Source organism: Kogia breviceps, chromosome 2 (assembly GCF_026419965.1).
Source record: "Kogia breviceps isolate mKogBre1 chromosome 2, mKogBre1 haplotype 1, whole genome shotgun sequence".
In the NCBI taxonomy this organism is placed as follows: domain Eukaryota; kingdom Metazoa; phylum Chordata; class Mammalia; order Artiodactyla; family Physeteridae; genus Kogia; species Kogia breviceps.
The window spans coordinates 112,246,934-112,270,381 of record NC_081311.1 but is presented as its reverse complement, the minus strand read 5'-3'; the positions used below and the strand labels follow the sequence as shown (position 1 = coordinate 112,270,381).

The following is a 23,448-nucleotide window of genomic DNA, read 5'->3' as shown; positions in this document are numbered from 1 at the left end:
TCAATATTTGAGTGAGGAAAAAAGAATACAGTTCACAACTATCAGAGAATCTAGATACTTAACATTTTTCTTTTGCTTTATCTTTTTATACATGTATTTACTTGTTAAAATTTAATGTTATTATTGTGAAGTTTATCTTGTCACATATATATTTATTTAACCATCATAGTTATATAATATATATATGAACACATGTATAACTTTTGTGAAAAAAAATAGTATATTAAAATTTCCCAGTTGATATTGAAATATGTGAACGTAGTATTTTTGTAAAATATTTAAATGTATACATGAATAAATATAAAATGAAAAGCTATGAAATCCACATATACCTATGAAAGGTAGTAGATTTACCTTCTCTTTGTCCTCCCTATACAGCGTCTATAACCTTGGTCTTTGATATAAATCTCTTTGAGATCAGTGGGTATCTGTTCTTATATTAATTCGCCATTAAGTCATAGATTCAATGTGATATTTTAAAAGCTACATCATAACTCAAGATGTAAATCTGAAGTAGAGTTATATCTGATTGAGTATATTTCCTCTGCTAGACACTATATTTGGTTTATATGGAGATGCATGAGACAGAGATCCTACTAGAAAAAATTACAGATGAACAGGAAAATCAGAAATACAATATACAAAAACGACATAATTGTCATGGGAATAAGAGTCACAGGACACAAAATCAGAGCTGAGAAAATAATTTTTGAGGCACTAAAGAACAGAAGCAGGGAATGTTAGAGGAAATCATATTTAGATGCTAGAGAGCATGACATAGTGGTTAAGAGCATGGCCCTTAGAACCAGTTGGCCTGGGTCCAAATCCTGGCTCTGCCAATTACTAGCTGTGTGACCTTGGAAGAGTTAATGCACCTGCCTGTACCTCAATTTCCTCATCTGTAAAAAACACATAATAACATTGCTTAGCTCTTAGAGTTGTTAAGAGAATTAAATAAATTAATATTTGTAAAGTGCTTAGAACAGTTCCAGACACAGTAAATTCTATGTATGTTTACAAAAACTACAAATCAACATGGTTGAGGAATAGCAATTAGTCTTTTGTGAGGTAAGTTGAAGTTAGAAAGTTAAGTTGAAGCTAGATTCTAAAAAGTCTCAAATACAATGTTAAAGAATTTGTATTTAATTATTTTGCCTCTCAGTGGCCACCACACAGTTTGAAACAGGGGAATGTCTCAGTCAAATTTATATTTTAGAACCATCTTTTTCAGCAGAGTGGATGAACTATTGCCATGAGGGAGAAGTACCATAAAGAGAAAATAAACTAGTTAGGAGGTTATTGCAATAGTTATGATAATTAACACTGCGGTTTTGAACTAGGGTAGAAATGATGGAATGGAAAGTGCAGAATTGGGTCAGAATTCATTTACAGTTAGAGATGGAGGATAAAGTAGAATCTCTAGCTTGGATGACTTGTAGGATGGTGTTGCTGTTAATGAGCTTTAGAATGAGCTAAGGGGCAGTTTTGCTGGTGTGGGAGAAGAGATGTAACAAATAATTAATTTTGGACATTTTGAATATGAAGTATTAATCAGACAATCACACGAAGCGGTATAGTGAGTTTTTGAAAATTTAGTTCTAGGGTATGATCAGGACAAATAATACTAAGCTGGTGGCCATCAGCATAAGGGTGATGATACTCAAAATATGACAAAGAATGCTAATACCCAACACTGTAGAAAGGAAAAGGGGAAAACCATATACTTAAGGCTGAAATAAGGGCTTCCCCTGTAACATTTTAGAGTAGAAAAGAAGAAAACTTTATACAGAAAGAGGGTGAAGAGGGAATAGCAAAAGCAAAGTTAGAAAGAAGCCTGGGAGAGTGGATTATGAATATTAAGTCAGGAGACTATTTCCAAGGGAGTATGGACAACAGCATCAAGCACTGGAGGACAGTGAAGCAGATAGGAGCCAGAGACACCTATGAATTTACCAACTGTCACTTGATATTTATTAGCTCTGAGAGGAATTTCAGCAGGTAGATGTTGCAGAAATGAGACTGTAATGAATGAAAGTAAGTGAAAGCAAAGAGGTAAGTAAGTGAAAGGAAGATTGAGTAGAGACTTGACTGAGCAGGGAAGAAGGGACATGTCTTGTTAAGAGTTATGTGGATGGATTTTTATTGTTATTGGACTGGGAGAGACTTGAACATATGTATTGAGTGAAGAGGAGGAACTAGTGAAGAATGAGAGGGTGGCAAGGAATACTAGGGAAACTTGGGATATTTTAGAACTATCTTGTTTTGCCATGCAATATAATAAACGTCTCAATTAAATCATTGTTGAATCTTTTTTTCTGCTGAAATTTTATTTTTAAACCATACAAATCTTACATTCTCTCTTCAAAAGTAAAATATTTGCCTACATTTACCAGAAAGTTTCTAATAGAAATGACATTTTTTATTGTTATCAAACTCAGGAGAAAATCCAATCTAAAACTTCATAATATTCAAAATCAAATGAGTTTTACTTACAAACCGGCTTAGATATGAACATTAACAACTGACTTATTGATACTGTGTTTTGAACAAAGCCTTTTAATGCCTCTAAGAATCAATATGTAGGATAATTACAATACTTTTGTGCTTATTGCTCTATGAATTGGATTTTAATTTTCTCATTTTAACAATTTCTTTATACTTTTAATGCTGCTTCCCAAACATAAACATGACATTATAGCTTCTGAAAATTATTATTATAACCCAGAATCAGTTCATCCATATGATCTAATACTATACCTAACCAAGCTTAGTCTTGAAAATAATTTTGAGTAGCTTCCATTTTGTTTTCCATTCTGAAGGAAGTCTTTAGGATATAGATAATAAGTGAACAGAGGTTGTATACTTGTGTTGCATTCTTGTCTCCTTACTTAGAAACAAAATAAGAGTGCCTTGTTTCCAACTTTGTTTTCTGGACTTTAATCCTACTTCCAACCACAAATATCTCTTGCAATTATTGTAACTGCCCTAGAAAGAAATGAGAAACATTTCCCATAAGAGGCCTGGGTAACTCACATGGTTAAGTTTAGTGTACATTATGAAATAAAGTTTTAATGACTATTTGTTATATGAATTGGAATGTTTCTTTGTCTCCAGGATACCGACAGTGCAATGCAGAAGAATTTAGTTGTGCTGATGGACGATGTCTTTTAAATACTCAATGGCAGTGTGATGGAGACTTTGACTGCCCAGACCGTTCTGATGAAGCACCTATAAACCCAAAGTGTAAAAGTGCAGGTACAGAAAATATATTATTATATTATATATATAATATATATTTTATTATTATATATATATAAAATAATATAATATATATTATATATATAATATATATTATATTTGGAATAATAATATTATTCCAAAATAATACAATGTTTATTCCAAAATTTGTTTTTTTAAGGCAATACGGTGACTCTATTTTTTAGTCTCATATAATATTCAATGAGAGGAAATGCAAATAATTAAACATGTGATGCTTCTATTAATACCATGCAGGATCCTAGTAATCAACTTTGTTTTGGAGCTAGTTATAGAAATGTAAGTCTGTGCTCCAAATATGAAGATTTGTGGCAATGAACCAGATGAATCCATCATCCTGCTCCTTTAAAGAAGTAATTTTTTCTTAATATATTATTTTATGTGAAGATAATTTTCCTGTATGGACCTATTTGAAAATTTAATCATAAGAGAAATTGAGATTTACTGAAATAGAGTCAATATTATTCAAACTTAGGCAAAATGAAGTAAATTGCATATCATTTGAACAGAAATATATACATAGCCAAACTTGGTCTATTTTACACTTTACTATTCCAAAGATTGGATACATAGTTATACATTTAAGAATAAACCCAATTATTTTTTTTCTCATGTAGTTTACATGTTAATAGGCATTCTTTATCATGTATGGTAATGAGTAATGTTTAAATCATCAGATTGTGAGTAATTGCAAAACTTGAACTCCTTTCTATAGCTATATTTGTGACAACTATGATTCACCGCAAGTATCTTTTTTATGCCTGGACTTAAAAATATCAATGTTATATTTCCAGGAAAAAAAAAGAATTTAGGAATATCTAGCTATTCCAGATTCTTTATTTTTAGTGACATATAATTTCTCGGAGACTTATGGCTTGAGGGAAATGTCAAGCTATCATTACACTTTTGAACTCATTCTTCACAGTATAGATGAAGGCAGAAATACTCCATTAATTTTAGTATAGGTGCTTATTTTGATTGTTAATTTTCAATGTAAAGCTAGATTTGCGGTGTGTTGAACTTGAAAGTACAGTTTGCCTTTGATTTTCTTCATGTATAAAATATTACACTGAATATAAAGCATTTTATATGTACATATATTTACTCTAATTTTTGACAGACAAGTCATCATATTTGTGAATGTATTCAACAATAGTAGTATAAAACAATGGCATGCTCTTTATGTTCCATTTGTTTTATTTTCTTTTTCCAGAACAGTCATGCAACAGTTCATTTTTTATGTGCAAAAATGGCAGGTGCATTCCCAGTGGAGGTCTTTGTGACAATAAGGATGACTGTGGCGATGGATCAGATGAGAGAAACTGCCATGTAAATGAATGCTTGAGTAGGAAAGTCAGTGGGTGTTCTCAAGATTGTCAGGACCTTCCAGCCAGTTATAAGGTAGGCACGCATCAAAGACAGAAAATCATGTGACAGGTTAAAATTCGAGGCAATAAAAATGATTTCATCCAATATAGTTGTAAAACTTAAAGTCATTATAATATCGTTAGTTAAAACTATTTAAATGGAGAGTTTCTGTATATGCAAACCATAATAATAGTGTGGTATATAATTTGTGAGAATATACTCATGGAGACAAAAAAATCAAAATGTTTTCTAATAAAAGCTGATCATAAAGAAAAAAGTAAGCAAAGGACCACCAGTGTTTGAGGAAGGTACTGCTGTTAATAGCTGCATAAATGTTTATGCAACTCTCTTAAATTCCCATTTCTTCCTTCGTTTTCCCTCTCATACATCCTTGAAGTGGAATGGGCTAATCATTTATATACCACAACACTGGAGAATACAGTATTTTTTCATATATACAGGAAGAAAAAAAACAGAGTATTATTAGGACTGAGTGCAGGTACACTAAAAATAAATCATGCCTAACATTCTAATTGCTTTTTGTTGGTCCCATTTTCCTGAAGAATGTGATTCACTGACAAGATTGATTGACAGAAATAGCTTTTGAAAACATCTCTGTTTCAATATGTTGGAACGGAGGATGCCTACAAAAAAAATTTTTAGTGGTGCATTAGATTAAAATCAATTATGTAAATGTGGGAAAACCTCAGTAAAAGCAATTAGGCGGGAAATTAGTGTTTTTAACTGGACAATAGCTCTGTGTGAATCAGCAAAAGAACATGGCTTTTACAAACCACAGAGGCAGTCTAATCCAGTTAGGAGCAGTACAGAGTTCAGATTTTGTTCAACTGAGTTCTGCGCTGATCAGAACATACCTGGGGTACTACTGTGCATATTTATGGATGTGACACTTTAAGAGGAATCTTTTTTTTGTTTGTTTTAAGATGTTAGGGGTAGGAGTTTATTAATTAATTTATTTATTTTTGCTGTGTTGGGTCTTCGTTTCTGTGCGAGGGCTTTCTCTAGTTGTGGCAAGCAGGGGCCACTCTTCATCGCGGTGCGCGGGCCCCTCAGTATCGCGGCCTCTCTTGTTGCTGAGCACAGGCTCCAGACGCGCAGGCTCAGTAGTTGTGGCTCACGGGCCTAGTTGCTCCGCGGCATGTGGGATCCTCCCAGACCAGGGCTCGAACCCGTGTCCCTTGCATTAGCAGGCAGATTCTCAACCACTGCGCCACCAGGGAAGCCCCTAAGAGGAATCTTGACAAACTGTACCGTATCCCCATTTGTACAGCCAGTGACATAAGGGGGTCTGGAAAACGCACCTTTGGAAGAAGTTTTACCAAGAGCAAAATGGCTAGTCAGCTGTATTTAAATATATGAAGTACTGGATTAGGGAGCATACCTTTCTGAGTTGTTTCAAAGGTTGGAATTAGGAGTTGGGAAGCAGATTCTGTATAAGAAAGACTTTTTGAACATTAGAATTCTCTACATTGGAATGAGTTGCCAAATTTCTCACGTCTAAAAGTATTTCAGTTGGGACTAAGCAACTTTCTTTAAAAGATGCTAGAGAAAAAAAAGTGTGTATTACAAAGATGCTTCGGTTTTTCCTTGACAGCCTTGATATTCTATGACAAGTCAGTTCTATCTAATGGTAAATTCACCAACCACTTTGCCATTTTTAATCTCTGAATTTCTGGTATTATGATTAACTTTAACTACATTGGTCACTGTATATAGATATAACCTAACAAGTACAATAATCATTTTCCCATGTGTAAAAATAGAGATAAAAAGTAAAATACCAAGAAAGTTATATTTATTTAAAAAATTTTTAGACCCAGTATTGTATTCAGAAGAATTTGTTAAACTTCTAAGATTTAAAACACAAAAGCATAGACTCACAAACACTGTATTATAGGTAGAAGGAAACAAGACAAATGAGCCAGGACAGCTCTTAATGTGATGAGTATATATGAGGTAATTAATTTTGGCAGTAAAGGTTTTGAAACCCAATGAAGCAGAAAAAATTTTATTAGTGATTTATGTACAATCAATATAGAAATGTTTCCAAAAAAGTCAGGGAATGTGTTATAAAATTATTAGAGGTAATAGTTTAAATTCTGTCATGTTATAAATAATCTATTTTTATCATATCAAATGTATATCTAAAAAAAAATGTATATCTATCCATCTATCTGTCTAAAATTTAAATTTCAAAGTAGATTTATTTGTGTTTATCCTGTGTATATTTTTAATCTGTCATAATCTTGGTGGTAAAATCTAAAAATTATAGAATATGAAATAGTCACCTTTTGACATAACATCAAAAGTACGGTTTAATATATTTTTTTAATGCCTGCATGTAAGAAATACTGAGTGTCCAGAGATTCCATATTTGGAAAACTAGCTTTGGTAGAAGTCAGTCTCGCCCAGAAAGCCATGATAAATCATACTATTTTAATTACTTTATAAGATTCCTCACAGAGAAATAATTGTTTATTGATACCTTTAAAATATAATTATTTTCTCTGACTTCTCTGAGGGAGTCATAGAATGAAATGAGATTTCTAGGTAAAATAGACAAACTGTTTAATTATTCAAAAGGCAATGTCTATGATACCTGAAAAAATTGTAGTGGATAATGTTCCTTAATATACAAACATGTCAAAACTAATGAATAAAATAAAACATCTACTGGGGGAAGCAAGACCAGTTCAAAAATGAAAGGAGCTAGGACAAGAATCATAAATAAGAGATTTAAGCAAAGATTCAAAACAAATATTTTATATATTGTGTTGATATACATGTTATATATGTCATTTAAAAACATATGTATAGGGCTTCCTTGGTGGCGCAGTGGTTGAGGGTCCACCTGCCGATGCAGGGGATGCGGGTTCGTGCCCCGGTCCGGGAAGATCCCACATGCCATGGAGCGGCTGGGTCCGTAAGCCATGGCCGCTAAGCCTGCGCGTCCGGAGCCTGTGCTCCGCAACGGGAGAGGCCACAACAGTGAGAGGCCCGCGTACTGCAAAAAAACAAAAAAACAAAACCATATATATAATATGTTATATTTCTGACAATTTATTTATAGGAGATTGAATAAAAAATCTTATATACAACAAAATGCTTATCTGTTTTGGGAAAAAAATATTAGCTGATGGGTTTCTCTTTTTCAGAGAATGGGGAAAGCTATCCAGTAAACTATTTCTCATTACATTATCAGCAGAACATGACAACTCCTCCTTCAAATTCTGCAATAAAATGAAAATTGCTTATAAAAGCAAAATTTAGACCTTCTGGACTATGAACAATTTGCTGTAAAACAAATACACTTGATTTAAGTATTCAAAAGGGAGTAATATACTTAACTAAGAAAGAGTCTTATTTGGATGGAAGGGTAACTTACCATGTGAAAATAAATGTACTTTTGGGAGATCAATAAATTTTAATGTGTATAAGATAACCAATGTTTTTAAATATCACTAAAAAAGCTGCAAATTTTTCTGAATGTAATAGGAAAACTTTGGATAGCTATATTTGTTTCTGGTAGCTATATGTTTCTCTATAAAAATTAATATAAATCAAGACAATTTGAAATAGTTCTTGATTATGAGAAACATTAACATGACATTGAATATATATATCTCACTTTCATAAAACTTTTCTTTTTAAGTGAAAGTGAAACATTTTTAAACTGTTTTTTAAATTAAATATAGATGACTCATTTTTTATCTATGACACAAATGATTATTATTATTTTTTCATTCAATTTATGAATGATAAGTTAGTAGAATTTCCCATAAACGCCTTTTAATTATTTGGGAGCAAAAAATATTTTTGTTAAAACAAGGTTAACAAGACTGGGGAAGAAATTATCTTTTTAAAAAATCTTCTCTTTTAATAAACACGTTAAAAATACTCTACATCTTAAACATCCTAATTTCATTTGTTTATAGAATTTTGTACGCGGGCCTCTCACTGTTGTGGCCTCTCCCGTTGCGGAGCACAGGCTCCGGACGCGCAGGCTCAGCGGCCATGGCTCACGGGCCCAGCCGCTCCGCGGCATGTGGGATCTTCCCGGACCAGGGCACGAACCCGTGTCCCCTGCGTCGGCAGGTGGACTCTCAACCACTGCGCCACTAGGGAAGCCCTCATTTATCTTTTGAGCACTTTCAGGTGAAGCTGATGCTCCTTCTTCTCCACATAATGAACACCATTTTTGTACTTAAAAAAATTCTACCCCTCAATTAACTGCTTGCTCATTATTTAATAATAAGCACATATCTCTCTCTAATATTTTCCCAATAGATACAAAGGCTCAAATGTTTACTATGAATAATTCTGGAATACTAGTTTTTCTTGACAACTTAGAGTTCCTACTTAATTCACTATCCTATTCAGTACTCACAAGTTCTTTTATTCAAAGGCCACTAAATAGTCTTGGTGAAGGTTAACATGTTCACAATCATCTGGCCAATTATAGGTTCATGTTGTATAATTATAATTCTATATGCTACTTGGCAGGGACTGAATGACCAATCACCGCCCCTTTTTATTTTCAGGAATGCAAAGACATATATGGTATGACATTGTAATGAAAACTGATATGCCAGTTAGTAAATATCACATAATCATTAGAGGGTCATATAGAACATGATAGAGATGCTGAAAAAAAAAATGATTTGATGATGCACATTGATTTAATTATGAAGGGGAAACTATGTTAATTTTATTATTTCTCCAGACATCAACATATTTGGTTAAGAACTCAAACCCTGCCAATAAATATTAATTGAGCCTTATTATTTGTTAAAAATTACAGAGAGAATCAGCTCTCCTACTGGCTTTATTTACACAATTTCACCTTTGTGCCTCTGGGTTTCTCATGGGTTAACTAATAATAGCGCCTATATCATAGATTTCTGTTAAGACTCTAATGAAATAACATACGTGACAATATTAGTAATCCTCAGAGCTCCACTTAAGGGTTAATCCTTATGATTATTAAAGACTTCTAAAAACACAATATAATGCAATAGGAAAAAAAAAAACAGAAGAAGCTGATGGTTTAGTTTTGTTTTCCTTGCCGTCATGGTTTGCTGATTTATGTCAGTTAACTTTTGTAATTTTGTCAACCTCAGAAGATCAAATGATGCTATTTGAGAGAATCCTTTTTTAACTTAAACTGTATGTAATATATGTAATTCTTATTAAAGTTTAATTTCCGGGAGACAGAAAGACTTGGCATTATCTATTATTAAATGATTTTCTTTCTTGAATCATGCTAAATGGATATCCAATAGCAAGAGACAGTGACAATGATATGAATTGATTATGCTTGTTTTTCATTCTCCAGTGCAAATGCTGGCCTGGATTTCAACTGAAGGATGATGGTAAAACATGTGTAGACATTGATGAATGCTCTTTGGGCTTTCCGTGTAGCCAGCAATGCATCAATACATATGGGACCTACAGGTGCCTCTGTACAGATGGATATGAAATACAACCTGATAACCCAAATGGCTGCAAATCACTCTCAGGTATCGAATTGAACTTGTCCAGTGAGCCAGCCTCAGTTACACATATGGATCTGATTTTGTAGCTATTCTTGTTGAATTCATTCCTCCTTGCTGTGTCTAAGAAATCAAAATTCTCCTCTACTTACCTTGATATGGAAATTTGTCACTCTGATATTGCATGTTGTCCACACACTGCTCTGTTTTTAATACCATTACAGTGTGGTCTTGTGAATTATTAAGGTTTTCTAGATTTTGAGAACAAGTAAAAAGAACTATCTCTAGCACTGCTTCCTGTATCACAGGTTCTTGGGAGCAGGTTTAGCCAAGGCTATTAAAGAGCCTGTTATGACAGCATCCTAATATTTTTTTTTCCTTCTCCCCTACACCATACACACACTCATAGATGTGTGCCAAGGAGAACAATGGGTCAGTAATAATAATAGTAATAATGATGACAACAATAACAATAAATCAGGAATATGACTATTTGAATTCTTTCAGTGATTCAACAAGTATTATCAAACTTCTGTTTATTTCAAGCAGTGTATTTGATTTGTGAATTAGAAGATTCAATAAAATATTAAAACAAATTATGATTCATTAGGGGAGAAAATCAAACTTATTAAAATGATACAAAGTAATATATAATAATAACTTAAAATGGACAGAAAGTGGTGCATAATATGTCTCTATTCCTCTTACTGTGACATTGTGTATAATCAGTTAAATAGCATTGCCAGTTTCTCATATACATTTATGTTGAACAACATTTTAAAAACTAGATGTTTTCTCATCTACTTTCATAAAATAAATAAAAGGGATAGGAATTTAAAAGTTCATTTTTTAACTGGTTAAAATTGTACACATTATGGAGAAAAATAACTTTTCAGTTTTTCATTCCACTCACTTATTCTTGGAATGTTCATCTCTGAATAAATTTGTGTATTATTTGGAGCCCATTGTTTTATTTGCCAGCCTACTTTTTTTTTTTTTTTTTTGCCAGATCACTGCTTACTACATCATTCATTTAGTGACATGGGATAAGAAGAAAAGATAAAATCTAAAAACTAGTCAGTGTTTCCATTACTTTAAACTTTTCACAAAGGATTATGAAAAGGAGGTGAATGCTAATCATTTTAGTTTGGGTCTTATTACATCATGTATCCATGCTATAGTGGTTTTCCATTAAAAGTAATAAATAGAAACTAATAACAATTTTAATATAAATATGAGTGTCCCTGAATAATAAACCTTTTGCTAAAGAGAGGCTAGATATTTTCCCCAAAATTTATTGACATATAATTAACCTACAACATTGTGTAACATTAAGGTAATACAATGCATTCACTTGATATACTTATATACAGTAATATGATTACCATGGTAGTAGTAGCTAACACCTCCATCACTTCACATAATTACCACTTCTTTTTTGTGGTTAGAACATTTAAGATCTACTCTCTTAGCAACTTTCAAGTGTGTAGTACAGTGTAGTTATCTATAATCACAATGTAGTGCATCAGACCCTCAGAACTTCCAACTGAAAGTTTGTACTCTTTAACCAACATCTCCACATGTTCCCGACCGTGCAAACCTTGGTAACTACTATTCTACGCTGTTTCTATGAGTTTGGCTTTTTTAGATTACACATATAAGTGATATCATAGAGTATTTGTCTTTCTCTGTTTGACTTGTTTCACTTAGCATAATTCTTCAAGCACCACCCATGTTGTCTCAAATGGCAGGATTTTATTCTTTCTCGTGGCTATACAGATCCCATTCATCTGTTGATGGACACTTAGGTTGTTTCCATGTCTCGGCTATTGTGAATAATGCTACAATAAATTTGAGAGTACAGATATAGCTTTTTTTTTTTTTTTTTTTTTTTTTTTTTTTAGCGGTACACGGGCCTCTCACTGTTGTGGCCTCTTCTGTTGCGGAGCACAGGCTCCGGACGCGCAGGCTTAGCGGCCATGGCTCACGGGCCCAGTCGCTCTGCGGTATGTGGGATCTTCCCGGACCGGGGCACGAACCCGTGTCCCCTGCATCGGCAGGTGGACTCCCAACCACTGCGCCACCAGGGAAGCCCCAGATATAGCTTTGATATACTATTTTCACATCCTTTGGATATATACCCAGGAGTGAGTTTGCTGGATGGCAGTTCTATTATTAATTTTTTGAGCCACCTCTATTCTGTTTTCTGTAGTGGTTGCACCAATTTACATTCCAACCAAAGGAGCACAAGGTTTGTCTTTTCAGTCACTGCCAACATTTATCTCTTGTCATTTTGGTGACAGCCGTTCTAACAGGTGTGAGGTGATATATCATTATGGTTTTGATTTACATTTCCCTGATGTTCAGAGATGTTTAGCCCCTTTTCATGTGCCTATTGGCCATCTGTATGCTTTCTTTGGAAAAAATGTCTGTTCAGTTCCTCAGCCCATGTTTTAATAGATTGTTTATTTTTTGTTATTGATTTGTATGAGTTATTTATATATTTTGGATATTAACCCCTTATCAGATATATTATTTGCAAGTATTTTCTCCTATAGGTTGCCTTTTCATTATGTTGATTGTTTCTTTTTTTTTCTTCTAAACTTTCCTTAATAGTCAATTCTTTTTTTAAATTGATGTATTTAGTTTTGGCTGCGTTGGGTCTCCATTGCTGCGCACAGGCTTTCTCTGGTTGAAGCAAGCAGGGCTACTCTTCATTGTGGTGCACGGGCTTCTCATTGTGGTGGCTTCTCTTGTTGTGCAGCACTGGCTCTAGGCACGTGGGCTTCAGTAGTTGCAGCATGAGGGCTCAGTAGTTGTGGCTCACAAGCTTAGTTGCTCCATAGAGTGTGGGATCTTCCTGGACCAGGGATCGAACCTGTGTCCCCTGCATTGGCAGGCGGATTCTTAACCACTGCACCACCAGGGAAGTCCCGATTGTTTCTTTTGCTTTGCAGAAGCTTTTTTGTTTGATGTAGTCCCCATTGATGATTTTTGCTTTTGTTGCATGTGTTTTTGGTGTCATAGGCAAACAGTCATTTTCAGGACCAGTGTAAAGGCGATTTTTCTCTATGTTTTCCTCTAGGAGTTTCAAATTTCAGGTCTTATATTTAAGTTGTAAAGAACAGAACTGCCTAAGTATTGAGGTAGAACATGACTGATTAATTTAACATTTATGAATGTAGAACTATATTGATAGGATGGCAAAGCAACGTTAACTTGAGAGACAACTCTTTCGAGTAGGGTTCTGAGTCTCTAACCTCAACAGGAAGACTGGAATGATTAGAGGTGCTGCCATCACTGGTAGAAGGTGATGTCCAGCATCTGTGACACACATTTCTGTGCATCTCTGACACAGAGTATGCTAAAACAGAGTATAGTGCCCTATGTATCATACATATACCGTAAAACTAAAGGCTAAAAGGAAGAAATAAGTTTGAACATAAATTAAACAGGACAATAACTCTATAACAATAAATGATTTACAATAAAGTCCTCGTTTAATCACGTAAAGTGGCTACCTTTTTCATTGTTTTTTTCTAATTTATGCTGACATTAAATTTGCTTATGAGGCATCTAAGTGTATGAATGCATCTTAGAAACAAAGATGTTTAAAAAGAGTTTGATCTTTACATATATGAAGCATGGTTAGATTATTTTTATTATCTTTCCTAGATTCTAGAACAAATAATATACTAAAGCATGTTGGACAAATAAGAAGAAAATAGACTCTTACTTAAGAGAAGCTTCCAGGCAGATGAAAAACGTGTATGTAAGCAGTGAAACTCTTGGTTTTCACTGAAGTTATTCTGAGAGCATAAGCTGGTTATTTGATTATCAAGAAAGAATTTTCTGGTTATAGGAATGTTTAGCTATACTGTAGGCTTCTAAGATAGGTGCAGATTATCCTTCTCTGAAATTCATTTAAAAATAAGATTTTTATCCTTCCCTCCACCCCTTTCCCCCTGGTAACCATAGGTTTGTTTTCTACATCTGTGCCTCTATTTCTGTTTTGTAAATAAGTTCATTTGTACCATTTGAGAGGTTGGGATTGACATGTACACACTACTATATGTAAAGTAGATAACTAATAAGAACCTACTGCATAGCACAGGGAACTCTGCTCAATACTCTGTAATGACCTATATGGGAAAAGAATCTAAAAAACAAAGTGGATATATGTATATGTATAACTGATTCACTTTGCTGTATACCTCAAATTAACACAATATTGTATATCAACTATATTCCAATTAAAAAAAGGAACGACAAAAAATAAGATTTTAACAGCAGGTGTTTTCCACTAATTTCAAATAAATTAGATAATTTAATATTCAAGAAGACCTAGGGAAAGAGAGGGATTTGGAATTGTCTAGATTTTCTGTACTGCACAGGCATCTGCTTTCTTTTCATATTGTTATAAGTAGAGGTGCTCAGGACGAATTTCTTAACCATTAATCTACCAGAGGGCACAGCATTTGAACTTACATTGCTGTAGTAACTAAACTGAGACTAAGCAGAGTTGGAAACCATAAATACTGAAGTCTAATATGTTTCTTGTCTTGGTATTTAGATGAAGAACCTTTTCTAATTCTTGCTGATCATCATGAGATAAGGAAAATTAGCACTGATGGCTCCAACTACACACTTTTAAAACAGGTATGACATTTCCATGATGATTTCATAGTATTTAATACGGTCACTCTAGATATGCATTAGAGCTGTAGCAATACCTCATAATTAGAACTTCTGAAGCATGTATTCATGGATCCATGAATATATGCATATAAGATTGCCATAAACTTTGTTCTGTTTGAATTGTCCAGGTGATGCCTCCAACTTGTGACATCACACCATACCCAAGAAAGTAGAAGATGCAAACTATAGCTAATGCAAGGAAAAAACTCTCTTAAGAACAGCTAGACTAGGGAAGTATAAAATTCTCTTTTAAGGTAGTTGTGCATTATCCAGATTTTCCCCCCAGCCCCACAACCCTTGGGGTTTAAAAATAAACATCTTTTCCAGAACCTCACGTTTCTGTTCTTAGAACTAAGGAATAATATGGGATTGATGATCCTTAGCCTTTAAAATTTGGAATTAGCTAGGGAGCAAAAGTACGATTATAATCCAGTCGTGGTTAAAAGGTTATGAGGTACGTATATTCAGCCTTACCATTTTCATCCCTCAACCCACCTACTTCAAGAGAATCTGGGCTACTGATCCATTTAGACGCTTAAGTTCTGTTGTCAGAGTTTACTCATATATACTATCTGAGATGAAAGGAATGATTTCCATTTATGACAGGATGGAAATGCGAATTGCTTCCCTCAACTTTTTTTTCCTCTCCCAGTCTGCAGTGAAAGTAGCATAAAATCAGTCATTAAAACTAGACTGATTATTACATTGACTAGAGAAATCACAGTTAGTTTTAGCATATCTTTGATCGTCAGGAGAAGTAGCTTCTTTGCAAAGATGTGGCTTGTATCTGTCCTGCTGCAAATTTCTCTTTGCCCCAAACTGTGCAATAGTGACATGAATATGTGATAGCACTCTCTAGAACAAGTGTGCCAAAAATAAAGATATTTCTTGTTTTTATAGTATGTTTATGCCAGCACTAGGCATTAGATGAAGAAGTCCATTCATGTGTTGATTTTGCAGCACATAAAGAATATTTAACTAAAGATATTTTTCTACTCACTCCTGGGTCCTCCTTTGTTAGAGTTTCATTAATATTGCTTAAGAATTTAGTCTTGCTTTAAGCGCAGATATTCATTAGCAAGTGTGATGTTTACTGTCCCCCACAGAATTGGATTTTGCAGCTTCTCTCTAAGTCACAAATTGAAAATTAAAATTTCACATGAAAATCCAGATTTCTGGCTACTCATGAAAAAATAGGAAGGTGTAGCATTGCTGGGTTCACATCCCTGAATGGACACAATCCAAGCTGGGTAGCAGCTGCCACTGTAATTTATGCCTGTGCTCTCAATTCACCAGCATCCTTAAACTTTCCGTGTGCTTACCACATGCTTGTCTTATTCAGGAATATCTGTGAGGTTTAGATTCTTGCTCTTGAGTTCGGAGGGTGCCACCAATATCCACTGTTTCATACTGCCTCTTTCTCTAATTATGCACCTTAAGAGATTGGGTAAAATATAAAATATTTTCATGTTGTTTGTAAAAACTAAACAGAAGTCTATTTAAAATATAAGAATTAGATGACTGTTTCTTTAAGAGATGAGTAATACCCATAGGGAGATAGTTTAAATTTACATAACTGCTTTAAAATAGAAAAGTGTTTGTTTCCCAAATGGTTTTCTGCATTAATTTATTTTTTTCCAGTGCAGTATAACTTTAAGCGTATATCAAACTTACAAAATATTGAAAATTATCTCTTTCTCTTAAGTATATTTCTCCATACCCTTTCTAAACCTTCCAAGTTAGATGTGCAAGCTACTGATTTTCTTGTGTAGTCTCTGGAAAAGGGACGTGTTTATTTTCTCTTTAACAAGTTTTTTGTTTTTGTTTTGCTTTCTTTTGTTTTTAGCATTCCTTCCTTTTAGACTGTGCTATCTCAAAGTGAGAAAGTTTTCTTTTTATAATACTCAATAAGCTCAGCTGAACCACAAATTTAACTAATATAGCAACAATATTTATGATCTTCATGAAAGAACTATAACAGAGCTTCAGTGGTAGCTCCTTGCTTTATTTTCCAACCCTGTGGCTTAAGACATTTCTGCTGCTATCCTTTTTTTTTTGTCTTTCATGGCCAATATATTATCAGGAATTGTTCTTAAGGGACCAAAATGATTTTTATCTCCACGCATGATGTAAGTCTATTTCATATAGCCAAACCATTTTAATGCTCACATTCCTATAGTGTTTTTTTTCCTGGTGGTATAACTTTAGACTATTGCCAATCACTAGTACATAAGTGGGGATGAATTTCAAACAATTTCTTAGTGCAGTTTATGAGAATAAGGAGGGAGTGAGGAAGATAAGGAAATTCACGAGGACCCTGAACACCTGTGTCTTTGGAGAGCATTTGTTAGTGGTGACCACTGAGTAAGGATGTAAAGACCCAAGAAACTAAAGACAAGCCTTAAAGTTATGCTTGTGGGCTGCTTGAAATATGTCATTTTTGTTAGGAAACTTATTTTTAACTACAATTTCATCATGGCATTACAGAAATTTTCAAGGAGTTCAAGGTGGTAAAAACCAATTTCTTCCTCAAAGATTTTGTCTACATATGCAGAGTGAAGTAGAAAATAGCAGTAATTGTTTCTCCACATTTTCTCTCAGTCAAAAATAAATGAAAAGACAACATCCGTGCCTTAATTATTTGGGAATTCTGTGTGTAAATAATTAGGAAGAACAATTTATCCTAATATCTTAAATTTTATTCTTTTTATCATATTTAGTAACAATCTCATGAAGCTTTATAGCATAAAAGTATAACAACTGGTAGAATGTTTTTACCCTATATATTCTAAAACATAGTTGTGGCTAAGACAGCTGTAACTTAAATTCGTACAACACATTTAGAAAATGTACTTTCATAACATGGATTTTAGAAATGAAAATTAATCAAGTAGCTTTCCAATATGTTATCCAGTTCAATTCTAGCAGTGACTTTTATTCCAGTAAAATTGTATAGAGAAACAAAACACAATTTCCTAAATTAATCATCTTGAACCAAAGGGTGGAAATCTTCAGCCACAGAAATAAAAGAAGCAAATAGGATTTTGATGAAACCAATTTTCAGCTCTGAAACCACTGGGATGACTCTAGTTTTTAGATATTATTTTGACCATGCCCTTGGCTGTTTTAATGTTCCTTGCATATGATTCTGTAGAGAGAGCTTTACACTCTTTTCTGAAGGGATTAAGGGTAAAGCTGTAGAAAAATGACTAGTTTGGCTGGAAAGATATGTCAGAATTCAGAGCTTCAATTTCTCTGCATTCACGGCTTTAATTTATTGTAGTTGACTTGCTAAATTTGGAATTGGATTTTCATTATCTAAATTGATTATTGTAAAGAAAGGAATAGGATAATTCTGCCATGACTGGGGATTATGGGTGAATCTTTGCTAAGGTCAGAGACAAGTTTCTCTCCCACCTTTTCCCTATAGAGCTCTAATATACCCATCTGAATTGCCAGGCCATCACAGAACCCTAACCCATTTACCTTATTCTTCCCGTGAAAAACGCATTTGAACAGAAAGAATATTGTAGACTACTATTGAAATGAATTTATTAAACCCTCTACAGAACTTGGAATCCATTCAATTTATATTTTAGAACCTTGATTGTGCATAGATGACTTCTTAGATATGAATGCTTACATGTATTTAGTTAAGTAGTTCTCCAGTTATTAGGGTGTGAATGAATAATTAATGAATCTTTTGAATCTGAGACTGAATATTAGTTGCTTTTTATAGCATTTATAATCGTTATTCTTGATTAGTGATGCTGTCAGTAAGACTTATACTTGCATTTATTCATCTGGACATAGTGGGGTTAAGTGATTGCAGGTTAACTTTATAATCTAGAGCTGAAGAAAAAGAGATTGCTCCTTTTAAGCCAAATAAAAGCATACGATTTGAACCTATGATTTTAACACCATCACCGCTAGAATTTAGCCTGGCTAAGAGAAGAAAGATTCAGTGTTATTATAAAATTTTGAATTTTGAGTATAGATGTGGAAACGGAACTCAGAATTGGGAACAACCATCCCTCCCCAAACCAAACCGAAGCAAACCACAAAACAAACAAACAAAACTATCTCCTTGAAGATGCTAATCCTTGATTTAAGGACTATAAGTACTCTTAAGCGACCCCTAAAACAATTTGAGACAACGACAACTTTAGGGTGAATATTGATGTAAAAAACTTACATCAGATACAGACATATGACAGAGATCTCTGGGGCTTTGCCAAGTGTCCATGGTGTCAATTATTTTTAGCACGAGTTTATATATTAATAAAATATTCAACTCTTAAAGCAAGTTAACACAATTGAAATCTTGATCCAAGTTTTGTTAGTCCATTGGGGTAGTAAATCTATGAGCCATAACAATAGGTCAGAATTAAACCAATCCCTAAGCAATCATTTGGAAAACTCAACAGCTAAGAAAATTCTCAGATCCTGATGTACACTCCTCAAATCAAATCACTGAAACAGTGGAACTGCCAAACCAAAGAGCTGTAGTATTCAGAAACCCATCAGCTGAATTCATGTTCAATTTTGTTACCTGCTAAAAAATGCATTAATTGTGAGTCTGAAGGGAGGGATTTCCTCACATTTATACCATGTGGAATAAAAAGATGTTGACTACCTAGTTCCTCTTTGGTCAACTACTCACCTAATGTTTTAACTTTAAAATTCTAATATGGCACTGTATTGCCTAATGGGCTACTTGAAGCATGAGAAAAAAAGAGAATGTTGTTATGTTGTTGAGACAAAGGCTTTTGGGGAAAGTAAAAATTTTTTTTTAACATCTTTATTGGAGTATAACTGTTTTACAATGGTGTGTTAGTTTCTGCTTTACAACAAAGTGAATCAGTTATACATATACATATGTTCCCATATCTCCTCCCTCCTGCGTCTCCCTCCCTCCCACCCTTCCTATCCCACTCCTGAAAGTAAAATTTTTAAACCTTCTTTTCTGACTTTCATCAGATGTCTATCAAGAGCTCATCTTAAATTATTGGGGGTCGTCTACCTTTCCAATTTAGATATATACTCATAATGGCATCAAATTTATATTTAATATTAAAGTGAGATTCTTTTCCTTTATCTCTCTAAAAGCAATTTTTTCCACGTTACTGGCGATTTACTTAAACCATTAGCTATAAACATTCCAAAATTTTTCCTACTTGGAAAATATTTTCAAATACAATAAATTATGTAACATCTTAAGTGTATGTTATAGAAAAAATGTAAATATATAATGCTTTTATAAAGAATTGGTATTCTCACAAATGCTATTTATTGTAAAACTGTAACTACTTAGATTCAAAGGGAAATACTGATTCTTATGAATTCCTTAATCATTTAAAACAATTTCTATTAACTATTATTCCAACATACTCTTTTTTATTTTTAGGGATTAAACAATGTTATTGGTATAGACTTTGATTACAGAGAAGAATTTATCTATTGGATTGATTCTAGTCGACCCAATGGCAGTCGCATAAATAGAATGTGTTTAAATGGAAGTGATGTTAAGGTAACTACATATTACAATGATGGAATTATTCAATATTTTATTTGTGTGGTTGAATTGAATAGAAAATGTTATTTGATGGTAATGATGCAACTCATAGAATGTGTTAGGTTGGTTTGAATTTCATGTTTGTACAGTGTAGGTTAATATATACTTTAAATATGAAATTGGAGGTTTTTATCCTTATGTTTCATTATAACACTATTACTTGCAATAAGGTAAAAATCAAATTGAATAAATAAAATTGAAACCTTATTCACAACTCTAGAAAATGTGATGGATGCTTAAGACTTGAATGATTAGTGCCTGAGATTCGATTGTATTGATTTATATAAAAGCAATTGTTGAGCCTGAGAATTTGTAGTTGAAAAAAATAATTATTAGACTGTAGATTGAACTTACAGCACTATTAAAATTAACTTGCTATAGATGGAATTAGCTGAATGCATTTGTGTAAAATCATGAATGTTCTGAGTAGGCAGCATCGTAATTAAACACGTGTCATTATAGATATGAACTACTTGGCAGCATTTCTATGCTAACTTGAGTTTTAAAATAAAATTATTTGCACTGTATATATGTAGTAAAATGTATTATAAAGAAGTTCAAATTCAAGTAGATAGAACTCAATTACTTTAACTTTTTTTGTAGCCATCTATAATATTGTATTAGAAAGCTTTGGTGGAAGCAATCAATTTTGAAAATATTAATGAAACCTTGTAATGTATATATATATATATATAAAATGCCAAAACAATCAGTAGGTTGGGTACAGGGAGTTCAGAATAACTGCTATTGGTTATTTTATATGCAGCATACTTGTCCATACAAAGCCTATATCCTTATTATATTTGATATTGACATAGGTTACAATTGAGCACAGCAGTTGAATGAGTGTATTTCTACTTCCCTTTGGTTGGGTGAAATACTTAATGTATGTTCTTGCTTGTATTTTTTTCTATCTTTGTAGTAGATAAATTAAATAGGGCAAAAACAGTTGGGGGAGTGGTGAATGCTATTAGTATCTCCCCAAGAACCTGTTATTAATAAATAATATCAATAAATTTTTGTGCTTGTGTGTCTCTGCCTGTGATAGAATTTTTGCCCAAAATTTTGAGAGAAGGAAAAAAAATGTGATAACTGTGTAACCATCCAAGAGCCTTTTATTTTGATGTTTCTTTCTTAAACCTTTATGGAATTTCTAGGGGTCTGATTACATATTGGGTAATTTCTCATAAACAAGTAAGTAATTTTATTAGGTAAATTGTTCTATGTTTTGTGCTTATCTAAATTCCATTTCGAATGTTTAAATACAATTCTGTATCTCTGAAAAAAATCAAGAAACATTGCTTAGTTCTTTTTCTAGGCATTTACACTGTTAATTTTTAAATTCTTATTTTGTTAGGTAGTGCATAACACAGCTGTCCCCAGTGCACTTGCTGTCGATTGGATTGGAAAAAACCTCTATTGGTCTGACACAGAAAAAAGGATCATTGAAGTATCCAAACTCAATGGCTTATACCCTACTATACTTGTTAGCAAAAGGCTGAAGTTTCCCAGGGACCTGTCTTTAGATCCTCGTGCTGGGTTTGTAACAAACATTGAAAATCTTAAATTAAAGGTTAAAACTGTGGATTATGTCCAATATGGTAAATCCTGGTCTATATATTTTAACATGGGAACCCATCAAAAGTGTAAATGTGTAGAAATTTTTATTGAGAAATCAAAAAGAGAAATGTGATTATAACAGGGACTTCCCTGGCGGTCCAGTGGTTAAGACTTCACCTTGCAATGCAGGGGGTGCAGGTTTGATCCCTGGTTGGGGAGCAGAGATCCCACATGCCTCGTGACCAAAAAAACCAAAACATAAAACAGAAGCAGTATTGTAACAAATTCAATAAATACTTTAAAAATTGTCCATATCAAAAAAACTTAAAAAAAAAATGTGACTATCACAAATTTTTCTTAAGAAAAAAATTAAAGCGATGGGATTTTAGAGCAAGTATTTTTTAAGGTTTTAAACATAACTCTTTTTCTAACTAATCAATAAATGTATTGTTGAAATGAATAAAACATACAGATTTATCCGAATTCTAATGTGTTTAAATCTTGGAGGAAAGACAGGCGAAGCACAAACTCTTGGATCCTGTTTTGTAGTATCTGTAGTAGCCATGAATAGAGATGATGTACTGAACTACTTTAGAGCTGGAGACTTAAGTAGCATCCATGAATAATAAATAACAGGGTGCATTATCTATGCATTCAGAGGGAAAAGCATAGGGGGAATATCGGGAAAGATTCATATTAGAGTTGGGTTTCATTTGCATTTCTCTGTGAGAATGAAGAACAAGTCATCATAAGGATCAAGGACATCTGGCTGGATATCTCAGATGAGGGATGAACACACATTTAGGTATCAAAAGCTGTTTGCTAAAGTTCTATAGATTATGACCATTATCATTCACTTTCAATTATGTTGTTTTGGTAGGTAGAGAAGGCATGTCTTTTTTTTTTTTTTTTACACTACAATTTGAGTGATTACATACTCCAAAATGATCTCTGTAGAAGTTCAACCTATTGAACATGTTTGTTAAATTTGCTTTTTAAAAATAGGACACATTTACAGTAACAAGTATTATGCTAACTCTAGTGCTCTAAATTTTCTGCTGTCTAAATTAATTTCCCATAAAGTATTTTACCAAATCACTGTTTTATCATACTATATGCAATAATTAGATTTTGCTTCTTGTTAATATATTGTATCTCTGATTTTTGTTCTCATGTTTATAATTGGCAAAGTGATCATATCATAGTATGCATGGAGCTTGATTTTAAATATTAATTTGGGTAAAAGCAGTACCTAATAGTAGAAGACTTGTACTGTAAATACTACTCTGTTTCCAAGGTAATGGTGCAAGTTTTAAATTTTTGCAATATAATTATGTAACTATTTTGTTACCTTTTAAAATATTTTCTTTACCATAGTAACAGAAGAGTGTCAATTCTATTTTAACTGAAACAGAGACAAGAGCGTCTGTTTCTATAGATGTTTCAAGAAATAATGGC

General features: G+C 33.3%; 1 protein-coding gene across 7 annotated transcripts in view; it reads left to right on the top strand.

The window, feature by feature from the left end:
• Positions 1-23,448, top strand: part of LRP1B (LDL receptor related protein 1B) — a 1,895,525-nt gene that overhangs the window by 1,628,765 nt on the left and 243,312 nt on the right. For all 7 annotated transcript variants that reach the window (XM_067025946.1, XM_067025948.1, XM_067025945.1 and 4 more), the window contains 6 exons: positions 3,115-3,255; positions 4,490-4,677; positions 10,001-10,184; positions 14,731-14,816; positions 20,263-20,385; positions 21,788-21,969. In XM_067025946.1, coding sequence (XP_066882047.1) covers positions 3,115-3,255; positions 4,490-4,677; positions 10,001-10,184; positions 14,731-14,816; positions 20,263-20,385; positions 21,788-21,969 — 904 coding nt within the window. The remainder of the gene's footprint in view (positions 1-3,114; positions 3,256-4,489; positions 4,678-10,000; positions 10,185-14,730; positions 14,817-20,262; positions 20,386-21,787; positions 21,970-23,448) is intronic.